This window comes from Giraffa tippelskirchi, chromosome 2, assembly GCF_054371585.1.
Source record: "Giraffa tippelskirchi isolate mGirTip1 chromosome 2, T2T-mGirTip1v1.2.pri, whole genome shotgun sequence".
NCBI classification, from domain to species: Eukaryota; Metazoa; Chordata; class Mammalia; order Artiodactyla; family Giraffidae; genus Giraffa; species Giraffa tippelskirchi.
In genome coordinates this window covers 35,550,744-35,568,231 of record NC_137276.1, presented here as the reverse complement: position 1 = coordinate 35,568,231, position 17,488 = coordinate 35,550,744, and the positions used below count along the sequence as shown (strand labels likewise).

The 17,488-nt window shown below is 48.0% G+C and overlaps 2 protein-coding genes across 17 annotated transcripts in view; both read left to right on the top strand.

Annotated features, from left to right (window-relative positions):
- EXOC6 (exocyst complex component 6) overlaps nt 1-7,553 on the top strand; it is a 313,607-nt gene extending 306,054 nt beyond the window's left edge. For all 16 annotated transcript variants that reach the window (XM_081554128.1, XM_081554103.1, XM_081554153.1 and 13 more), the window contains 2 exons: nt 5,063-5,175; nt 6,284-7,553. In XM_081554128.1, the coding sequence (XP_081410254.1) occupies nt 5,063-5,175; nt 6,284-6,416 (246 nt within the window). In that variant the 3' untranslated portion in view covers nt 6,417-7,553. The remainder of the gene's footprint in view (nt 1-5,062; nt 5,176-6,283) is intronic.
- Nucleotides 7,554-9,241: 1,688 nt separating this feature from the next.
- On the top strand, nt 9,242-17,184 carry CYP26C1 (cytochrome P450 family 26 subfamily C member 1). The gene is made up of 6 exons (XM_081573620.1): nt 9,242-9,445; nt 9,973-10,197; nt 10,686-10,961; nt 12,327-12,485; nt 14,293-14,622; nt 16,807-17,184. Exons 1-6 carry the CDS (start codon nt 9,242-9,244, stop codon nt 17,182-17,184), a joined length of 1,572 nt encoding a protein of 523 aa, XP_081429746.1.
- The last annotated feature ends 304 nt before the right edge of the window (nt 17,185-17,488 follow it).

Here is a 17,488-nt window from a genome sequence, read left to right as displayed (position 1 = left end):
AAAATTAATCTTAATAAAGAAATAAACCACATAAAATCAAACACATATATGTATCTGCATGGTCTTTTAGCCATGGTAGTGACCAAGAAATTCAAGATAAAGTAAATACAGATGTGTATAAATCTGATTATGTAAATTCCTTTTGCCTCTTTTTTCCCCAAATTCCAAACCAACCTAGTAGTTATCTAGGACTACTACTTGGCTTATCATCAGAAATACTTTAGGAAGATTCTGCTTCTGCTGTGTGCAGTTCACTGGAGTTAGTGACTTGAAGAGAAGAATGCCTTTAAGCCACGATGTGCTCAGACCTTGCTCCTGATCCTCACATAGTTAGGAGTGGGAAGGCTGGCTGAGAGTGGGTTTGGCAGATGGACTATTTGAAGAGGGCAGGCGTGGGTTAGGGGTCAGGTGTATCAGAGAGTCAAAAGGCAGCACGAGGGCAGGGAACACCTGGAGGCAAAACATGAAGTAGATAGAAGCTCAACACTGCTTCTTTAGTTTTTGCCCAAGCCCCTTCTCTCTGCTACTGAAAATTCTTTTCTGTGCAGCATGTGGAATTTTCCAAATGTGTTTTCAGATAGCTGGAAAGGGGTAAAAGCCAAGTGCTTTAAAAAGCATATGGAGCTCATCATTGGATTTCAACATCTATTTAGAAAAAATACTTGTATTCACCACCCCCCCAATTGTGGCCAATTTAATAAGACCCATTTTTCTTGAATCCCCAGTGCCTAATTACTCATATTTCTTCCTTAAAGCTACATTCTGATTTAGGATTTTTGTTGTCGTTTAAGTCTCTGAAGCACTCTAGGAACCCTTGCTTTGGCTTTGTTTTTTTGGAAGCAAAGGAAAAATGATCTCCTGGTTTACTTTTGGAATCTGCAAAGCAACTTTGAGGTCCCAGGTGAATTTAGTGTTTGGAAAGGGGAATTTGGGGGACTAAGGTTGACCCTGAGCCCCCAGATCACTGTTCACGTTTACAAAAGCAAACCTGGTATCCCCAATTGCTTTTCTCTTGAGGTTGGCTTAACTTTATTTATCTTCTGCCTTGGGTCACTGCCCCTGAGGTGCTTCAAAAGCAAAACCGAAAGACCCAAAACAAAGAAAGCTAAACCAGATTCAAGGAAAAAATGACCTAGCACTCTGGGTTCACTTTTACAAAGGCAAAAAGTCACTTCAAGAGTTCCATAGAATGGTTTTAAGTCGGCCTAGATTCATTGTGTCGTTTGCACAAAGTGATCTCAACAGGTCTGAGACCCCAAGTTTCTTGGGTGTAGATTTGGAGTACAATTTAGGATGGGAAACTGTCAGCAGGCTAAATGCTTTGACACAGACTCTTCAGTGATTCTGAAGTGATTCTCAACTATTTGGAGCATATAAATGGACCACCCATGCAACCATTTCTTTTCTTAAGCCGAATCTTTTTGTTTGCTGGACATACATAGGAATCACTGAGGAAGTGAAACGTACAACTCACTTTAAAAAGTTGGCATAAATCCACCTTATATTATCAGATGAGTTATGAGGGGCGTTTTTGAATCCTTGGTAAAAAAACAAAAGTTAGGTTACTAATTTTAGGTAATCTTATAAATCATAATGAAATAGAACTGAGGCACATTATTTTGCTATTCATTTTTGTATGATCCATACTTTGCTTACTTCCCCAAAGGATTTAAGATGGAATTACTTTACTTGACTATTGGAACAAACCCATTTTTAGAACCTAATACCAATTTTTGTTATAATATGCCTGACTTTATCCTTTAATAAGTAATTGTAAAACTGCTTGTGGATAATCTAGGGGAGATTTTTGTTTTTGTTCATGTTTGATCTACATCTTTGAATTTCAGTTATCTGTGTTAACTAATAAATTCACTTGTTGAGACCATGTCTCATAGTTTATTTACAACACTGAGGGAGATTTTTTGTGATTAATAACAGATATATTATTTGTGTACTGCCATCTGAAGGAAGCAAAACCTGAGACAGAGAAGTGAAGTTTTCCATAAGGACAGAGTACATCCTGTGAAACCACAACGAATGTGAGAGGCATTCCCAAAGCAGCGACTGTGGAGTGAAGAAGCCGGTGGCACCACTCCAGTTTCCTCATCCCTTCCTGTCACACTCTGGCTCCAGAGCAGTCATGTTTTTAAACCATCTCAGAGACCTAGGATCCTGCTTCTTGGTCAAAATAGGCACAGGTAGCAGCTTATAGAAAAGGACTCAGTCCATGTACCTGGCCCGGCATAGTGTTACCTAACACCTACCTAGGACCCAAGAATAATGCCCTAGTTTTGTGTTACATCTTTCATCTCAAAAGAACTGTATTTTAAAAAGTGAAAAAGGACCTTATAATTGTTTTGGGTGGAGGGACACCCATAGTCCATTCAGAAAAAGCAATGCTTTTTTCTCGAAGTTCATTTACCTGAATTAACATTAGACCCAATGCCTTCTAATGAGGAAATCTATCCTCTGTATCAAGCCCCTGATGTCAAGAGCTGACTCATTGGAAAAGACCCTGATGCTGGCAAAGATTGAAGGCAGGAGGAGAAGGGGACAACAGGATGAGATGGTTGGATGGCATCACCGACTCAATGGACTTGAGTTTGAGCAAGCTCTGAGAGATCTTGGACAGGGAAACCTGCTTACTGCAGTCCATGGGGTCACAGAGTCAGATATAACTTAGTGACTGAACAACAACAGATGGGCAGTTAGGTTAAATTTTGTGGTTCCTGTAATTTCCAAAGAAATTTCTAGCGATAAGAACTTTGCATATGAGTATCCGACCTTGTGAGAAAAGAGCATAGTATTTCTTTATCTAGGAAAGTCTGTGTTTGTGCTGTAAAAGAGCCACTTCTGTACTCACAGTTGGAGTTGGTGTAGGTTTTAAATTCATTAAATGGGCTCCTCCTTTCTCACCTAGGGGTAGATCAGCCCTTATTTTAAGGCCTTTTCCTCTTCCAAATCCCAAAGGTCATGTTGCTGTTGCTTTTTGGAAAGAAGGGGAATTTGCAGCCAGTACATTAAGTGGTTACTTTCTGCTGACTGTGCGCATGCCCACACATACTTGAGCAAACACAAATGCATACCTGAAAGAGGACTCCTTCAAAATGAGGCTTTTAACAACTGTGTGAGGGGAATTCATTATTGGAATTTATTGATGGGGGGAAAAAGTATGTATGTAAACCTTATGAAATAAAGACAATCACAGTTACCCATAATAACACCATACAAATTACAGCTATTCTTAACATTTTCTCAAATTTTATTCCAGTCTCTTTTGATGGGTTTTTATGTGATTTTATTAGTAATGTTTATCATAAGCTTCTTCCCAAGTTATTTAAAATTCTGTGTAAGCATTGATTTGAATAACCACTCTATACATAAATAGATATACCTCACTATTTAACCCTTGTGTTAACATTGAGATTTAACCTGTTTTCAGTGTTTTTTTTTCCTTCTTCAATTTTTGATAACACAAATAACATTTTTGAGATTAATATATTTGTTAATAAAATTTTATCTACCTTTATTATTGTTCACTAGAGTTAGATTCCTAGAAGTAGGATTACAGAGTCAAAGGGAATGACCATTTTTTATAAGGTTCTTAAATACATAATGCAAATTCACATTCTAGAGAAGTTATATGAATTTATATTTTCATTGCAGAGTGTAGAAAGTAACTGTTCCTCCTTGTGAAAGAAGGGGAAAATGTTGCTTTAGCAAGAGTAAAAAATTACACAGAACTTGGAGTACTTCCCTTTTCTTTTTCAGTGTATTCTTTTAACATTGTCTCAGTGCAGTTTCTGTACCAGTGTCCTAACTTTTGGTATGGCCTAGAATCTTGTCTGAAAGAAAAAATAGCATGGCTTTTAATATTAGTAGCAAACATTTTCATTATAGAATTTTCTTCTAAAAAAAAAAAAAGAATTTTCTTCTTTGTACAAGAAAGTCTCTAATTAGTAGAGAGGGGAAGAGTCAAACAAATCCATTGTCTTCCTAAAGGAAGAGCTAGTTTCTTGTAACTTTTCTCTAGTTTTTAACCACCCCAGAAATTTTATCTCTTTCAGAGTCAGTGGATTGGCTCACGTATTCTATGAGTAAATACAAATGCTTCATTTGAAAGCAAAACCAATATACCCCTTACTCGTAAAGTGAGGTAAAACAAAAAAATAATAATATAAAAACTGAAGGAAGGTAGTAAGTAAAGCATTTAGCTTTCTGAAACAGTTCAGATGGGGATAGGAAGTTGGTCTTAAATGGCTTAAAGGGGATTAGGGTTTTAAAGTTGGATAAGGAGTTTGGTGCTTTGGTTTAGGCATGGCATTGCTTTTAAAAGATTACTTCTATATTTGACAACAATTCTAACTGGAGATTATAAAGCAAATAGTCAATTTTAAAACACTATGGAAAACAAGAGAGTTTCCTTTTTGTTGTTGTTTGTTTATACAAAATGATTGCCTAGAGTTAACAAGCTGAGTCCTGAAGGCCTCATTTCATAACACTACTGAGGATCTATCACCAGGGAGAATCCAGCAGAGGTTGTTTAATGCACTTCATTGAGATTATCTGAGCTTTTCGGTTTAAATTACTTTGGGAAAATCTAGGTGTAAACGACTTCTTTGAAAGGTAAACATACTTAACCTCTTTAAAAAAAAAAGGTTCAATTTAAATTCTTTAAAATTCTTCAGTTAGAAGCAACCTTTACTAATTAAATCTGAGTATGAACCAAATAATGTGTAAAGACGAAACCTCTCTACATCAGAACAAGTTAATGTAATTATATAATAGTGTTTTCATTATTTTACAATTGTTTGAAAATGCAATGAAGTACTTTATTAGAAAGGCAAGCCCTGATGATTTTAGTTATTTCAAAAGTGAAAAGATACCATATACTATGTTGGTTATAAAATGTAGTTAATGAAGTTTTAAAAATAAGATTTTTATTTTGTTCCATCTGAGAAGCAGGTTATATTCAAATGGATCAAGAGTAGTATGTACTTTTTGTACTAGCTGTGAATAAACAGTCAAAAATTGCTTTAACATTTTCCCCCATCTTCCTCAGCTCCTCGACCTGTTTATGGTTTGGGATTGGTCTACTTATCTAGCTGATTATGGTCAGCCAGCGTCTAAGTACCTTCGGGTGAATCCAAACACAGCCCTTACTCTTTTGGAGAAGTGAGTATATTCTGAAAGCTTCACATATCATTTTAGCAGCTTGTAATTCAGTGATAATTGAAGAACTGGAGATTTTTAATCAAAAGAGAAATGTCTGCATGGAGCTTAAAAGTTCAGTTCATTTTAATGACCAAAATATAAGTCTCCTTCTTTCTTGCCTTCAGTGTTGATATCGTTTTTTATGAGATTTCTGTTTGTGTTGATGTGAACTAAACATTTTTCCTATTGTGTCCTCAATATCTGACTTAATTAGCTTTAGAACTATGTTTACTGGAGATAAGTGAGATTGGAACTGAAAATATACATATATACTGTAACACAGGAAAGAAGGTATTTCCTAAAACTTAGATTGGGACTAGAATCAGTTTGCTGTCAGTGTTATCTAAAGCCTACCGTGATGGGCTTGGATCCCTTACAGGTAGGGAAGTATGCCTGTTGAAAAAATAATATTATAAAATCTGAAGTAACAGAACACCTACTGGTGCATCTTGTCCAAAAAGCAAGTGTTGGTGTTACTTTTTCTTCTCATTATGCAGCATGTTTTCTTTTCTCTATATCATATTTCAGAGGTCACCATTAAAAATTTCAATTTTTGCATTGAAAGTGTGTATTATTTTCCCACATTTCAAAATATCTGTGGTGTATTTTATTTGAGAAGGACACAAGGACCTGTTTTAAATAAATTGTTTTACAGTGTGATGAAACACCACTGAGGCAAAAAAAAAATCACTGCTTTAAATTTTCTATTGTTATTTTTCCTTTCACCTTGTCTTGCTATGAGTGTGATTTGCAGAGTCTGTAGAGGGTGTGTATTTTAACATACTTTATGGAATGATATTAGAAAATAGTATCATGTAAGAAAACATGCTTTTAGATTTATATACTAATGCAAAAATACCATTTCATATAGAATGCAAAATAAAGCTGCCAATATTTTCTGTGGTTGCTATCTCTATAACTCTGTTAGTAATAACTGTTTTCTTTGTAGTATATTTTTCAAGCATAGAGTTAGTGTGAAATAACCCAGAGCATGCCAGGGTATTTTAGTTGTTACAGTATAACTTTTAAATTCCTTTTATTAAGCTTCTTCATTCACATATATTCCTAGGATGAAGGATACCAGCAAAAAGAACAACATATTTGCTCAGTTCAGGAAGAATGATCGAGACAAACAGAAGTTGATAGAGACAGTTGTGAAACAGCTGAGAAGTTTGGTGAATGGTATGTCCCAACACACATAGCCTTCACATCGCTTGCATTCAGTGACACCGAATCCATGACTCAACATTGATCTCTAACGGGCACTGGTCATGATACAGAAAATTGTTTGCAGAATTAAAAAATACAATAGAGAAAAGACACTGATGAGAGCTTAGAAACAAGAAAGAATTATAAATATGATTTGTATGGATTTTTAAATAATTGAATACTATTTTATATATGGAAAATGTGACATTAATTTTTTTCACTTCTAGGGAAAAAAGGCAAAACTGTAATATATAAATCAGGTCAAAAATTGTACATGAAACTGATTGTGTAAATACATTAGAAGAACTTATGCCTCTATAGGTGTTTTTTCTATTTAGACTTCAGTGATTGTTCTGGTTGTTTTTTTTTTCTTCCCAGTATCTGGTTTTGGAATGCAATCATGTATGACATTTCCCTGACATTTTCTGACTTTTAGCTTTAATTTTCACCTCACTAGTATTTAAGCAGACTAAATTGTCTAATTCTGCTGATTCTGAGGGAGGAAATAGACAAATATTTAAAGGAACCTGAAATTGAACTTAATTTAACCCAATAAGAATGTGAATTATTTGTTTTGCTTGGGTGGTTTAATTTAATCTGAATATGAAGAAAAGGTATTTGGATTTTCTGAAGATGCAATGTTGTTTCTGTTCAGCAGGGTTAATAGTTCTAACTATATTGTTTGCAGCTGACCCCATTTATTTGGTTTGGTTTGGTTCAAGTTAGGGGGACAGAAACTAAGTAGGGCTAACCACTTCAGGTGCCACTTGTGCTGGGAGAGACAGACTCCTGCACACAGAAGTTACCACAGGGGTCAGGTTACTTTCTTCAAGGCGCAGACCTCAGTGCTGGATCCTTATTGCGGAAACAAGCCAAACCAAAGTGAACTCTGGAAAACCTAAAACGAACGTACATTTTACTCTGTGTAAATTACTGTGGTCCAAATGGTAATATCAATCTGATCCTTACTTCGTCTTCATTGTATTTATGCTGAATAATCCTTTTGCATTTTCAGAATTTATGCCTGTAAGAAACTTATATTTGACTCTGTAAAATAAGTGTAAAGAATTATATGTGCATTTCTTGATTTTGTGATTAAATATTAAAAAGGCTGAGCAGGTTGCTGAAAATTCGTTGCTGTTGCATCTGTTTAGAGTTTCCTGGTTTAAAACAACTGCTTTCTTCAGAAAGGCTGTTATTTAGCTACTGGAATGGGAGTATCGCCAAAACGAAGAAAACAAGCATTTATTCTCTTGACCGTCTCTAATCCTAAAGTACTTAACGTTTTAAAACATATTATATGGAAAACATGGTTACTTCTAGGTACAATACAAATACAATCTGGGAGTTACTAAAGACTGCGAGCTGCTAGTTCTCTTTGAGGACTGGAAAGCAGTGGCCGTCGAGTGCCTTACCCAGCCCTCCAGGGCACTTGGGACGTCTCCCCGGCTTGGGCTGAGGCGTCCCGGATTCAGAGAGACGCCGCCTTTGCACCGTTTGGAGCAGACCACGGTGGGTTCGCAGCGGCGATGGTCTTGAGGAGTTTGCTTTTCCCAGGGAAACAAGCACCCGGCAATCCCCACCACCACCCCGCCCCGCAACACGCACACCCCTCTGGCCGAGCCGTAGTGACTGGGACGCCCGAGTCCTGGGCATTTAGGGCCTCACAAAAAGCCCGAAAAGCAACTATGTAGCCTGATGGGAAGGAAGGATACGAAGGGGAAGGGATCGGTGAATTTGGTTCTCGAGACCCGAAAGGCGCCCGGGGATATCTGCTCCTCGTGGGGTGGGGGGTGGGGGCGGTCTCCGTGAAGCTTTGGGCAGCAGTGACACTACCCCCTTTTGAAGGATTGTGGAAGTGGTGGACCAGAGACCTCGGAGGGGAGGGGATGTCGAAGAATCGCAACCTGGGCCATCCTTTGTAGGCGCTTGCGATGCCAAGGCAGGCATCGAAGACCGCAATTTCCCGGAAATAGAAGCAGAGCAAAGGGGAGAACCCTTATCCCTTTTAGCCTTGGAGTGCCTTGGGAACCGGCACCTGGAAGTTAGAGAGAGCCCCCGTTAGCTCCCTGCGTTAGGTCAGTCCACTCGCCGAGCTCCTGCTTGGAGTCGGGAAGTTCTTGGCGCGAAACCGCAAGCCCCGCCCGAGGATCTGCGTCGGGCACGGCAACGGCTGAGCGGTAGCGCAGCAGCTGCTGCCACTCCCCACACCAGCCCCCCGGAGAGCGCGCCGCTGCCCACCGCCTCCAATCATTACCCTGCGTGGAGCGCCTTAAATATGCAGAGGCGCGTCACGTCGTGTGGATCGGGATCAATCCGCAGGGAGCAATCCAGTATCTATATAAATGTTGCCTGGGTAGGCCGAGAAGGGTTAAAAGGCTGGAGAAGAGAGAGGTGGGCGGGGGTCTACACAACCCGGGTGAGCGCAGCCCTGGTTGGCAAACCGGTGAGTTGCTCCTCTCTTTGCCCTCCGTCGCTGTTTCTATCAAAGGAGTGCTGACCCAGGGAGGTGGGAGGTGCTCGGCGCGAGCGGTCCTGAGGCAGCCCGCACCCCGCAAGGAGGTGGCATTTTGGCCCGGGAGCCGTCGGACTCCGAAAAAATTCCTGAGCTCGCGGCTCTCTATGAAGGCACGTTCCCTAAGGGCCCGTGGTCACTGCGATCCTCCGCTGCCCCTCTGCTTGTAGAGCGAAGCCCCTGGTAAATCTCAGTTTTGGTCCCCAAGCCCCCGGGCCCTTTCCGGACAGAGCAGGTGAGCACAGCGCGCCGCATCTCCGGCGCTTCCTGCGCTTGGAGCGGCCTGGCCCCCGCAGGCTCGCCATGTTACCCTGGGGGCTGAGCTGCCTGTCCGTGCTGGGGGCGGTGGGCACCGCGCTCCTGGGCGCGGGCCTTCTACTCAGCCTGGCGCAGCACCTCTGGACCCTCCGCTGGACACTGAGTCGAGACCGAGCCTCTGCCCTGCCCCTGCCCAAAGGCTCCATGGGCTGGCCCTTCTTCGGGGAAACGCTGCACTGGTTAGTTCAGGTGAGCAGTCCGTCGTTTCCACACGGAACCGTATGGCCCTTCTTCTGTGTCCCCCACTGCCTCTCAAGGTTTCCAGGGCTCGTAGCCATGCTCTTCCTGTCGCCCAGGGCTCCAGGGAGCATATACAGCCCTCCCCTCTACCCAGCTTCTCCCTCAAAGGGACCGTGTGTCACTGGCGTTCTCTCCAGCACAACCTAAGACCCGACGCCACGCAGGAATGAACAGAGGGGTTCTAGAGCCCTATGTCCTGCCACCATTGAATCGGGAGTCAGGGGCACGTCTCAGCCCTGAGCTCTTTGGCACTCAGGTCTCCATTCTAAGCCTCTGTTTCCTCATCTCACCAATGGGAACGGGAGTATGTACATCCCCGTAAGGTAGTCAGTCGCGAGGCCCCTGTGAGACCGTTTTGTAAAGAAAAAGATGCCAGCCTGGAGCAGGAGGTCTTTATCAAGAGGCAGTTGGGATGCCTGGGATAGTTTTGCAGCCGAGGCCCAGCGGCCCCATCCCTCTTCGCTCCTGGCTCGCAGGGCTCGCGCTTCCACAGCTCCCGCAGGGAGCGCTACGGGACGGTGTTCAAGACGCACCTGCTGGGCAGGCCAGTGATCCGCGTGAGCGGCGCCGAGAACGTGCGCACAATCCTACTGGGCGAGCACCGCCTTGTGCGCAGCCAGTGGCCGCAGAGTGCGCACATCCTTCTGGGCTCGCACACACTGCTTGGCGCGGTTGGAGAGCCGCACCGGCAGCGGCGCAAGGTGAGCCCAAAACAGAAGCAGGCCGTCGGGACATCGGACCCACGGCTTCTGAGCAGCTGCTGCGGGCCAGGCCGGGGCGAGGTGTTAGGGGTACACCGTGAACCTGACCAGGGCCCCTGACAAATGAGTGGCATTGGGCTAGTAGTCCCTTACCTTCTCCGGGTTCGGCTTATAAGGCCAGGACTGGGACTTAAAGATCCTTTCATCTTCGATCTTCTGCGACTCTGATGCTAGAAGCGATGGAAATTCAAACTCGGTGTTAGGAACGACTTCCTGGAGTAGGTGGCCCTTGGAGCCTGGATGGAGAGGAGGCACTGTGTACATCAGACAAGAACTAGAGGGGATGGCGAGAGCAAACCCCAAAACATTTGGGTCCGGGTCGCTTAGCAGAGGAAGAAGGGGCCGAAATTGGCCTCTTGGCTCCGCTGGAGTCGTGGAGCAGAGGAAACCGGACGGCTGCCAGGGCTGACCCTGTGCGTTCCCCACAGATCCTGGCTCGAGCGTTCAGCCGTGCGGCACTGGAGCGCTACGTGCCTCGCCTGCAGGGGGCGCTGCGGCGGGAGGTGCGCTCCTGGTGCGCGGCCCGCGGGCCGGTCGCTGTCTATGAGGCCGCTAAAGCGCTCACCTTCCGCATGGCCGCGCGCATCCTGCTGGGGCTACGGCTAGACGAAGCGCAGTGCTCTGAGCTGGCCCGGACCTTCGAGCAGTTTGTGGAGAACCTCTTCTCGCTGCCCCTCGATGTGCCTTTCAGCGGCCTGCGCAAGGTACTGCCGCCCCGCCCGCCCCAGCCCTTCCCTTTGGGGCTCCCTTGGTGCGCCATAGGCATCACTTCTGCTGGGAGATGGAGGCTCTGCCCAGTGTGGGGAGGCGGCATGGTGGCGGTGGGCCTTGGGGCTGGTCTCTGTCCTGACTCGCTGTGTGAGCCACACACCCTCTCTGGGCCAAGCCTGGCAGGACGAGCTCCAGCCCCAGCAGCCGCGGGCTTCCCGACGTTGGGTCTCGGTGGCGGGAGCCCAGCCAGTCGCCCCGGCCCCTCCCCAGAGCGGCGCCTCCAGGCCCGGCCTGCAGCGCCTCTTTGGAAGCCCCGTGGCTGGGCAACGGATGGGAGCACAAGGGCCGCAGACACGCCCCCGGCCCAGGCCGGCGCCAGCCCGGGTTGGAGAGGGGTGGGTGTCGGCTCACCGCCCGCGGCCCCAGGCCCGCTAGTTTCCGGATTAGAGAACCATGGCCTCTTCAAACTTCAGAGCAATGGGCTGGACTTAGAGAGCAACTGATCTGGGGCTTTACTGTGCCAATGTCCTGGTTTTCATTCACCCAATTAAAAATAGTAGTTATGTGTAAAGGGACCTGGTATATGGACCGATTGCCTTGGGTGCATTTTTCTGATTTTATCCTCTCAGTTGCAAAATATTATTCGCATTTAATTGATGAAGAAACTGAAGCTCCAGGAGGTTAAATGACTTGCCCAAGATCACACAGCTAGTAGGGGCAGAGGCAGGATTTGACACACACACCCCCTCCCTGCCCCATCCCTGTCTCCTCTGACTAGGAAGCCGAAGCCGATGTGCTCAAAATGCTTCCCCTGGCAGATGCTTTCTCACTGTGCTTGCTCCCTGAACTCTGGGGAACCACCCCAGCCCTCCTGCCTACCCCTTTACAAAGGCTAATGTTTAGAACTTCCAGTAGTGTCCTTTAAGCCAGAGCTTTCCTGAGTACATCAAAGTGTCCCTTCCTCTCTGCACCAGTGCCCACTGCCCCTGCATTCAGGGGAAGGGTGGTGGGCTAACTCCCAGGCTGAGATCTCTGCCAAGCACAGACACTTGAAGCTGCGTGACCCCGGGCAATTGCTTGACCTCTCTGAGCCTCAGCATCCTCCCCCTAGGAGGACAGTAAACTGCCTTGCTCCAAAGAGGGGCTTGTGATCATCAAGAGAGAATGGTGTATGAGGGTAATGGACAAATTCCTGAGCCTTTATTGAGTCCCTTCTACAGCGTGGAGCTAAGCGGGGAATCTGTTAATGCTGGCTTTCAGCAGAGCCAGACCAGCACTGGGAAGATGTGGGGGGTAGGTGTCCAGGGCTAGCACCCTCTGCTTTCCTACCCCAACTCCCTTCTCTCCCCACACATCAGGGCATTCGGGCCCGGGACCAGCTGCATCAGCACCTGGAGGAGGCCATTGCACAGAAGCTGCTTGAAGACAAGGCTGCTGTGGAGCCAGGCGATGCCCTCGATGGGATCATCCACAGCACTAGGGAGCTGGGCCATGAGCTCTCAGTGCAGGAACTGAAGGTATGTGGCCAGATTTCTCCTTCCCTCTTTTGGATTTATAGCAGGTCTCTACACACAGGCTGAATCCCTGGAACAACGGAGCAACATCCTGTTTGGCCCCACTTGGGGCCACAGACACTCCTCTGGGTGAGGGAAAGAGGAGACCTGGGTCCAGTGGCTTTGGGCCAATCAAAGGCATGAATCCTAGGTCCTCCCTTACAGCTTCTGGCAGCAAACAGCTCTCCTCTTCCCCACTTCTCTGTCACTTCATGCTTTTGCCTCTGCTGTCTGCCTGCCTATGATGCTGTCTTCACCCCTTTTCTCTACACACCCTAAGGGTTCAAGGTCAAATTCAACAGTTCCTTGAAGTGCCCCCTTTCCTCCCCAAATCTACATGTCCATGAGCCACCTTGGCACCTGGTACCTCGGGTACTTGTCTGTTTTGCCACTGAGAATCTACTGGAGAATTAGAAACTGCACCCCCCAACCCCACCATGTATGCATAGAACACATGCAGTGGAAGTAAGGAGGGAAGTTTTGGAATGACCCCTAGGCCCACCTGCTTGAGAACCCAAAAAGGAATGGAGAGGTTGGGGGAGGGGGCAGCGGAGTTAGAAATGGAAACATTTCATCCCTTCCATAAGCAACTCCCATCCTTTCTCTGGCACTCAGTTTCCCACTAGTGAGCCACTGAAGGGTGGGGCTCAGCCTGAGCGTCTTCTCTGAAAATGGGACTAACAATCTCTTTCCTGACTTCTGGGTGGTTGTGGAGTCTGAAAGAGTCAAGGGGCTACAAGTAGATGAGCAGGGCGCTGGTGAGTCCTGGGGGAGCCAGCGGATAGGAATAGTTCTAGGCTGGGAAGGGGAGTGGTACGGAAAGAAGTGGACAGTCCCTCTGCCTTGGCAGAGCTGGGAAGAGCATGAGAACACTATCCAGGTTCTCAGGAAGGGACCTACTAGCCAGAAATCTTCAGTTCTGGCTGATGAGGAAGGACCTTGGAGCCCCAGGGTCTCTAACCCAGCTTCCCATCTTCTCCAGAGCAGGCAGTTAGCCTTGGATCAGCTCATTCATTCCACAAGCAGATTCTACCTATTCAGTGCCAGGCTCTATACAATGAGCACACATATCCTCTGCTGGAGAAGAGGGGTCCACATTCACCCTGTGATCACATCCATCAGTGTGTAAACACACACCTGGTGCTGCCAGGAAGGAAGACACCATACCAGGAGTTGGGAGGGCACAGGCGGGCAGTGAGGGCTGGGGCCTGGATGATGAAGCCTCCAGACAGGGAAGAGGTGTAGTCACTCACTGGGACCACCACTAAGCGGGAGGAGGACCACGATGCTCGCTTTGGTGCCAGGCTGCTGCTTCTGCTGCTGCAGGTGCCTGGGTCAATTCCACAGCAGTCATGGTCAAGACGGCCAGCTGCATTGTCGGCAACAGTGCATGGTTAAGAGCGCTGGACTCCTGGCCGGACTACTGGGCCTGGTGACCGTAGGGACCTTGGGCACCTCTCAGAGCCTCAGTAAAACGGGCAGAAACTGTGCCACACACAATGCGGGTGAGAATACAATGAATTAATTCACTTAAAGCACTAAGAACACTACACCAAAAAAGTTCCTGGCATTATCTATGGGAACTTCCCAAGGCTATCTGTGGTTTCCCCAAGTGGCGGACTTGGAATTCAATCCACTCCTGGACCTGCGCAGGTAGCCGTGCCTCCGAGCACTCTGAGCTCTGGCCTGTGCTCAGTGGCAAATGAGGGGGCCCCTGCACCACAGCCCAGGAACCGGCTAATGGAGACAGCGCCCCTGGGCTGTCTTGCAGGAGTCAGCTGTGGAGCTCCTCTTCGCCGCCTTCTTCACCACGGCCAGTGCCAGCACGTCACTCGTCCTGCTACTCCTGCAGCACCCCGCAGCCATCGCCAAGATCCAGCAGGAGCTGGCGGCGCAGGGGCTGGGGCGCGCGTGCGGCTGCGAGCCGGCGGCCTCCTGGGGCGGCGCTGGGCCCCCGCCCGACTGCGGTTGCGAGCCCGACCTCAGCCTGGCGGCGCTGGGCCACCTGCGCTACGTCGGCTGCGTGGTCAAGGAGGTGCTGCGCCTCCTGCCGCCCGTGTCCGGGGGCTACCGGACAGCCCTGCGCACCTTCGAGCTCGACGTAAGTGCGCCGCCCGCCTGCCCCGCCTTGCAGCCGGCCGCTGGGAGGTGGGCTAGGGGATCGGTTCCGGGCCTCCTGGAAAATGGGCTGAATCCTATTACGTTTCCCGGGAACCACGGTTGAGGACGCAAAACAAGGTTAGGGACCCCAGGCTATGTGCTAAATTGCTTCAGTTGTGTCCTACTCTTTGCGATCCCATGGACTGTAGTCCTCCAGGCTCCTCTGTTCATGGAATTCTCCAGGCAAGAATAGTGGAATGGGTTGCATTTCCTCTTCCAGGGGATCTTCCCAACCCAGGGATGGAACCCACGTCTCGCGTCTCCTGCATTGGCAGGTGGGTTCTTTACCACTAGCGCCACCTGTGAAGATGTTGACTGCAGTCTCGGTAGTCAGCTCAATTAGAGGCCAGTTTTAGAATAAAATCATCCTTTTCTCTGCCCAGCACCCCCCTTTCAGCCAGTGAGGCTGGGTAGGGCACAAAGAGCCGCCCACTCTGTCCTGTACCCCATTTCTCTGGCTCTCTCACAAGATAAAGGGACCAGTCATCGCTACCTGTCCAGGGTTCTGGCTGAGGCCAGGTTCCAGGAAAGCAGGATTATTAAAGTATGGGTAGTGATCAGGTTGGCCTGAACTGGGCAAGAAAGTTAAGGTTTGGGCCTGGCTCCATCTCTGTATGACCTTGGGTAATTCCTTTCTCACTTTGGGCCTCAGTTTGCTCTCTGGAAGGAAGCTGCCTTGGTCCCTCCCAGCTTTAACTCGGGGGAGGGGAATGCTAACGCTGCCAAACGAAGGGTGTTTGCCACTGCACCCCCAGCCCCATCCCTGGGGAGCTCCAGGCAGAGTGGGCACCTTCTCCTCTCGTCCTTAAACAGCCAATGTCCCCATTGCATGCCAGAGTTTGAGAGGATGAGATGACTGGATGGCATCAGGGACTCAATGGACATGAATTTGAGCAAACTCCTGGAGATAGTGAAGGACAGGGAAGTCTAGCATGCTGCAGTCCACAGGATGGCAAAGAGTCGGACGCGACTTAGCAACTGAACAAGAGAAAGAGATTCTGCCCTTGAGGCGCTGTTGTGGAGAAAAGGGGAGCGAGACCCAGCAACGTCATCACAAACTGGTGTGAAGAGGAAAGTGACCTCTAGCTGAATGATACCAAAACATTTTGGGAACTGGCATTTGAACTGGAGCAGTGACAGGTTAGGATGAGGACCACACATCACCAAGAGGGCATGGTCCAGACAAAGGCAGGTGGATTATTGAGGTGTTTAGGAGTGTCTGGGATGCTGAATTTTGGAGCTCAGACATCATTGAGCAGGTGCCGGGGTGTAAGACTTAGGGAAATCAAGGTAGAAGAGCACTGGACCACCAGAGTGAATAGGGGCAGGGGTCTTAGCCATCCTTCAGGTTCCAGATGGGAAAACTGAGGCCTAGAGAGGAGAGGCCATGCCTTGGTGATTCCAAGATTTTCTGTTTGCCTGTTGAGAGCAAGGCTCTCCTGAAGCCTGTTTGAGCGAGGAAGCTGGATAGTCAGGGCTGGAAGACCTCTCAAAAGTGGAATAGTTGAAATAGTTGAAAAAGAGGTGAGCTAAGGGAACATGAAAGCTGCCTTCATCATTTTAAGCTTCCTTCCAACAATTTAATCCTCAAATGCACCTTCTCAGAGTGTGGCTACTAGATCTGAAGGTTATGTACAGCTCATGGCTAGTGAGTACAGAGAGGCAGTTTTCAGTTGAGTGTAAAGAGCTGAAAAATTGAGATGACCGTAAAGGAGCTGTCGTCTGCATTGCTCTGACGCAGGCAGCTGGTACATGCAGGGCTAGAATTTAGGTCTCCTAATGTGAGAAGAAAACAGACAAAACAGTGAACAATAACAGAGCACACTTACTGACCACTAATACATATGTCAGACCCGTTATTTGAATCCTCACCACAAAGCGGGCATTTTTGTTCTCACTTGCTCACTTAAGAAACTGAGACTCAGAGATTATATAGCCAACGTCACACAGCTCACCAGAGAAGGAGCTGAAACAGACGGGAATGCAAAGCAGTCTCCTAGCTTCCGGTTAAGACGTGCGTCCCTGCCAGTTCGGAAGCCTGTTTGATGAACCGCGGGTGAAGGATCGGTTAGGGGTGGGTTTCCGGGTGCCTGGTAGTCAGGCGGGTCTCCTCACCTCCCCGCAGGGCTACCAGATCCCCAAAGGGTGGAACGTGATGTACAGCATCCGAGACACGCACGAGACGGCCGCAGTGTACCGCAGCCCGCCGGAGGGCTTCGACCCAGAGCGCTTCGGCACTGCGGGCGACGATGCGCGGGGTGCCGCCGGCCGCTTTCATTATATCCCGTTCGGCGGCGGTGCGCGCAGCTGTCTTGGCCAGGAGCTGGCGCAGACGGTGCTCCAGCTGCTCGCGGTGGAGCTGGTGCGCACGGCGCGCTGGGAACTGGCCACGCCTGCCTTCCCCGCCATGCAGACCGTGCCCATCGTGCACCCGGTGGACGGGCTGCGGCTCTTTTTCCACCCTCTTGCGTCTCCGGCGGCGCAGGATGGGCAACGCCTCTGACCTGCTGCGCTGTGGAACCTGGCTTGGCCAGCGGGTGCGGCGCGCTTGCGGCGCCGCCCATCTGCCGTTGGTTCTCTAGTGCCGGGTCGGCGCGCTGTCATTCACCAAAAGGTTACTGAACGCGGCTCTGTGTCCGACTCTGAGGGAGGAGACTCATGAGCCACCGCCACCGCACTTGGAGAAGCGTCCTGGCTAGTGGGACGGTGCCTCCAGCACTTCGCACCCTTAGGGAGGAAAGGTGGTGGGCCAAGTCTCTTAAGCCCTTCCCAGGATTTCAAAGCAGGGATGGTGGGAACATTTCCCC

Bases quoted from the DNA above. Each gene is read 5' to 3' on its own strand.
- CYP26C1 (XM_081573620.1), top strand. From the start codon at position 9,242: ATGTTACCCTGGGGGCTGAGCTGCCTGTCCGTGCTGGGGGCGGTGGGC. The intron at 10,198-10,685 runs GTGAGCCCAAAA...CGTTCCCCACAG, and splicing joins CGCACCGGCAGCGGCGCAAG to ATCCTGGCTCGAGCGTTCAG. The intron at 14,623-16,806 runs GTAAGTGCGCCG...ACCTCCCCGCAG, and splicing joins TGCGCACCTTCGAGCTCGAC to GGCTACCAGATCCCCAAAGG.